This window comes from Nicrophorus vespilloides, unplaced genomic scaffold (genome assembly GCF_001412225.1).
Source record: "Nicrophorus vespilloides isolate i.1.1-1 unplaced genomic scaffold, Nicve_v1.0, whole genome shotgun sequence".
Classification (NCBI taxonomy): domain Eukaryota; kingdom Metazoa; phylum Arthropoda; class Insecta; order Coleoptera; family Silphidae; genus Nicrophorus; species Nicrophorus vespilloides.
The window spans coordinates 35,440-41,439 of NW_017096301.1; the positions used below are offsets into that span (position 1 = coordinate 35,440).

Sequence of the window (6,000 nt, forward strand, 5' to 3'; positions counted from 1 at the left end):
GCGTTTCGTAACCACAACAAGGGAATAAAAGCCTCGGAATGAGGGAACTCTATTCGTGGTGACTTTATAGCTTCGGAAAAGTAATCTTCCGCTTCGTTGGAACGCAACGGTATTTCCATAATCGAGATACGAATTGGTCGTAACTCGAGTGTTATTCAAGTTAACAAAATATATCTTTGTGGGTTTTTTGTGATGAACAACTCACATTGTGGCACGTCGGATCGGCGTGGCTTTCGTCTTCGGCTTCCGGTCCGCATCATCTCGCGGTGTCGGCGCATCCCAGCATCCGCCAACAGGAAGCAGGCAGTCGACGGACCGGAAGCGCGGACTGCGCTTGGCGCCGTCCATCGTCTTCGTCGACGTCGCGACGCACATCAATCACGGCACGCGCGGCGCCGGTCGCGCAACAACTGAATCCGCAGCGGTAACCGCTTTCAACGCCGACCGACAACTGTCGGTGTCGAGCAACAACAACAACAATAACAACAACAACAACAACATTAACAGCACTAGAACGGCACGACGACGACGACGGACAACTCGAGTCTACGGCACGAAGAGCTATCCATGTCTGTGTTCGATGCAGGTAGGGCGAACCACGTTCGGCCCATCGGAAACGCTCGGAGTTCAACACACAAATGCCACCTGCTAATTACCACTTAATTGTTGTCGCGCCACACAATCGATTCCGAAAGGTGCGCGGACGATCAGAGGCATTCATTACACGAGACTTGTTGATTGAATGAAGAAATTTCAGAAAGAAAAATTGTTAAAGAATCATCATCAGTCAAGGAGATTGAGGGAAAAAAATGGACGGAAATCGCGGGGAAAACGGATTTCCCGCGACTACGAGAATGCTACGCCGCTTTGATCGTCGGAGCGTGGAAACACGACTTCTCGATAAATCGAGGGACGTTTCAACAAGTTCAAAAGACCCTCCAGACCGAGAACCGAGAGGAGGAGATCAATTTCTAGTTCGATGCTTAAGCTTAAGTGATAACAAACCAACTTTATACTCGGTTACTCAAAACTCTATTCACAACTTTATTTACCTCCAAACTACATTCACTTAATTATAACTTAAACATTTTCAAAACATTAGATTAACAATTTCAATAAAAGAAATATTTCAAGAATTTCCAAAAGAAAAACGTTGTATTAATATTATTCAATTCAACTTTATACTCGGTTACTCAAAACTCTATTCACAACTCTATTTACCTCCAAACTACATTCACTTAATTATAACTTAACATTTTCAAAACATTAGATTAACAATTTCAATAAAAAAAAAATAATTTCAAGAATTTACAAAAGAAAAACGTTGTATTAATATAAATTCAAGAAATTATATCAATATCTATTACAATTCCATATATTCTCAAGAACTGGAAAAATTAAATCTAATTTAAATGTTTTATTTTGTAATCAATTTAAATTTTGTATAAGCAAAGTCATATGTAAAGTATAGGGCGGATATAACCGCCAATAATGTTGCTATTATAGTGTACATTAGAACTAATTTACATCTCACAGTTTTAGAAACCCTGCTAATGTCATTACATAACTAGAAAACAAATAAACGTAGTCAGGAACTCTGTTTTATTATGTAATTGCATAAATTGGAAACATATGAAGTTTGTACAGAAAAAAAAATTAGCGTGGAAGCATACTTGTGATTTTAGATTTAACCCTTATACTTGCGTACAATTTTGTATAAGCAAAGTCATATGTAAAGTATAGGGCGGATATATCCGCCAATCATGTGCAAAGTGTTAATCATGTTGCTATTATAGTGTACATTAGAATTAATTTATATCTCACAGTTTTAGAAACCCTGCTAATGTCATTACATAACTAGAAAACAAATAAACCTAGTTAGAAACTCTGTTTTATCATGTAATTGCATAAATTGGATCAATTTCTAGTTCGATGCTTAAGTGATAACAAACCAACTTTATACTCGGTTACTCAAAACTCTATTCACAACTCTATTTACCTCCAAACTACATTCACTTAATTATAACTTAACATTTTCAAAACATTAGATTAACAATTTCAATAAAAAAAAATAATTTCAAGAATTTACAAAAGAAAAACGTTGTATTAATATAAATTCAAGAAATTATATCAATATCTATTACAACTTCATATATTCTCAAGAACTGGAAAAATTAAATCTAATTTAAATGTTTTATTTTGTAATCAATTTAACTATAGTGTGATTGGTGCAGCTACAAATAGAGTCAAATTAGAAAAAAAAAATTAAATTTAGCGTGGAAGCATACTTGTGATTTTAGATTTAACCCTTATATTTGCGTACAATTTTGTATAAGCAAAGTCATATGTAAAGTATAGGGCGGATATAACCGCCAATCATGTGCAAAGTGTTAATAATGTTGCTATTATAGTGTACATTAGAACTAATTTACATCTCACAGTTTTAGAAACTCTGCTAATGTCATTACATAACTAAAAAACAAATAAACCTAGTTAGAAACTCTGTTTTATCATGTAATTGCATAAATTGGAAACATATGAAGTTTGTACAGAAAAAAAAATTAGCGTGGAAGCATACTTGTGATTTTAGATTTAACCCTTATACTTGCGTACAATTTTGTATAAGCAAAGTCATATGTAAAGTATAGGGCGGATATAACCGCCAATCATGCGCAAAGTGTTAATCATGTTGCTATTATAGTGTACATTAGAACTAATTTACATTTCACAGTTTTAGAAACACTGCTAATGTCATTACATAACTAGAAATCAAATAAACCTAGTTAGAAACTCTGTTTTATCATGTAATTGCATAAATTGGAAACATTCTTCACTTAATTATAACTTAACATTTTCAAAACATTCGATTGCTAGTTTAACAATTTCAATAAAAAAAAAACATAATTTCAAGAAATTATATCAATATCTATTACAACTTCATATATTCTCAAGAACTGGAAAAATTAAATCTAATTTAAATGTTTTATTTTGTAATAAATTTAACTATAGGATAATTTTATAATTTATCAAAAAAATCCTCTATAGAAATTTATGGACATTTTCTTTCATTATCGAGTTTACAATGAAAAGATGTCCGACTGCTTAACACGTTACGTTGACTGAAGCGATGACACCTGTCAGATAGACTTGTGATATATTAATTGTTACCACACACGAGGTGCGTTTCCGTTGATTACGCGTTAACAGGAAGTGGCTGTCGAATACACGTCAAATGCGATTACCATGATTCCGGTACAACCGAAAGCACAAGACATTTGATAATATTGGATATTTCCATCAATACTCATTACTTGTTTAGACTTTAACAAGAAAATAATTCAATTCTTAATGAGAATTATCAGAAGAAGCATTTTTATGTCTCATCATTTTATTTTTCTGGTTGGGAAATGAAGATTGAAAGGATGGAAATAGATGAAGAGATTCGGAGATATTCTAATTAGTTTTAATTCGTGTCGTTACATCCCATCCCTGTCTCGCCTCGGTTAGGTTTATTCGGAGACGAAACGACTCCGAAAACCCGGCTTTAACCTCTTGAACTCTTCATTTACGACCAGCACCAATGTATTAGGGTAATTACGACGAAATGCCAGAACCTCCCCCACACTTTTACATCTACGACGAGCACAGCAAACGTCGACAACGACTTCGACACCAAATGTTTTCTTAACCGCTACGCTTCACTCGCTCCACTCTTTACGTAATTAATGTACCAATTAAGGATCACGCAAACAAAGAAAAACAACAGCAACTGGTGTTAAGCAGATTTTAACTTAATTTAGACGAGGTTTGTTAAGAGTTGAGTAGGTGGTATTTAAAATATTAAGAAATGTAGTTACATATTAAGTTATCGGTTTTGCAAATCATGTTTCAAATTTACAAACAAAATTGTCGGTTTTTGTGTAAGAGTTGTTGTCTCTTAACTTAACCATATGTTAAGTTTCAAACAAGATTCTGTATAATGCAATTATTTTCAGGTTGTTGGCGAGTGTCTGTGAATTGCCGCACTGCAAATATTTGCAGTGTGGGATACTTACAAAAAAAATACCGCAAACGAATGCAATTTAGATATGAAGCGTTTCAATTAAAACTTGAACGTATCAAGTCGGAGAATTCGTACACACAGTTGACGTGCATTTAAAGTTTTCCAATTTATTAAAATTGTTCGGAGCGGCGGCGTCTCGGCGCCAACAACAAAATATTCGGCTCGAAATCCTATTAAATGTTTAAAGTTTCCACCACGATTCTGATGATGATGATTATTATTATTAGTGGAAGAGGGTGCCGCTAGGTTGATGGTATGTGTGTGTGTTTCAATTATCGCAGAGGGCTGTTGGAAGTTCGGACGCCATAACCCAAATGATGTTAATACCTTCGGGATACGTCTTTGGGCCGGAGTAGGCCATGAATATTTTAATGCAAATTTACCGCAAAAACCACCCTCTCGAATGGATTTATTTGCAATTCCACTTTAACACCCTCATCAGAAAGATGAAACATAAACAGTTGATTTTATAGTAACCAGGATGTTCATTATCTCATGTTAACAGGTGTACCTCAAGGAACTATACCTTTCCCTATAGTCTAATTCTAGACGTAAATGTAACTAAAATTAATATGTTCTTGTCAAAACACCAATTTTCTTGATTAAGCACAAATAAATCCGTGCAGGGAGAGAAGATTCGCTCAAAAATCCGTTGTTGTCGTAGATTGAAGTATAGAAATGGATTTATTTATTACGTGGAAGAGACAGGGGCCCATTAGAAATATTGGTATACATATCGAAATGCCGTCGGAGTCAGACAGGGGATTAGGGTTCGTCGACCGTGTTTCGCTTTACTTCCACGGAGAGGAAGAACCTTTAATAAAAGACGATGAGAGAGGGTTTGGAAATCTTGATTGAGGACGGAGAGAAGAGACACACACGGAGTAGTAATAATGTATGAAACATGGTTGGGAATACACGAAAATAAACCCTCCTCCGTGATTCCGACAACAACGGATTGAAAGACATCTGTATCAATTGCTGAAGCTACTTCGGCAATCAAGCTAATGGTCGAAAAATAATATTTTCATCTGTTTTCGTGATCTCTTTTCAGATTTCTTATGGATGAACTTTTCTTACATTATTTTTTTCAGATTTCTCGATTTTCCTAATTGATCTATCGAAGTTTCTCAATTTACCTTGCAAATATCGTAAAGGATGAATTCCACGATTATATTTCATGTTTATTTTAACGAAATTCACATATCAAATATATATATATATGTTTAATATCGTATTTTTATTGTGGAATTTCGTATAGGAATCAAAGTGGAATAGAACATTGCAATGCGAAAACTGTAACATCAAACGTTCGAGTTGAGCTTTCTCCCTCGACCCAGAAACCGGGCCCGTGCCGATCAAATGCGGTTTCTAGGTACACCGAGAGATTTATGTCCTTGCCCAGCGCGAACGGCGTTTGCGTAACAGTTTGCGCAAAGGGTTTTTCGGAAATGAAGACAAACTTTAAAGCTGGAGATCCTCCAAATTCCGAGCGAGAAAACGACGATGGACGAGACAAAATGAGGAAATTTGAGTGAAACAAAAAAATTACGTCAAAATATACGAGCAACGAACGTTGTTTTGTGGGCTGGCATAAGGAAAGGACGAGGGGCAGGTGTTCGCCATTTGTCAGGCCACCATAATTACATCGCACACTCATAAACCGAAGGCACACCATAAATAACGCAATTCACTTCGCCTTCATAGAAAACGTCCCTTTCTCTCACATACACGCATCAATTGCAGCCTTAGAAAATCAATTATTCAGAAACTTAAACACCAATTCGTTTGATTACACACGTAATTTAATTACTACTTGCCTATTTGTTTCTGTTGGTTTCTACGAAGCCTACATTGGAATTACGACACGTACCAGTCTTCGATTTTCACTCGAAATGCTTCATTTCCAACACATTTTCAGGTCGTACATTTTTTTA

At 35.6% G+C, this 6,000-nt stretch overlaps 1 protein-coding gene across 1 annotated transcript in view; it reads right to left on the reverse strand.

Moving 5' to 3' along the window:
- LOC108556595 overlaps nt 1-556 on the reverse strand; it is a gene marked incomplete at its 3' end in the record, with an annotated part of 31,004 nt that extends 30,448 nt beyond the window's left edge. The window contains exon 1 of the mRNA XM_017912765.1: nt 206-556. Within this exon, the coding sequence (XP_017768254.1) occupies nt 206-375 (170 nt within the window). The remainder of the gene's footprint in view (nt 1-205) is intronic.
- Nucleotides 557-6,000: the final 5,444 nt, after the last annotated feature.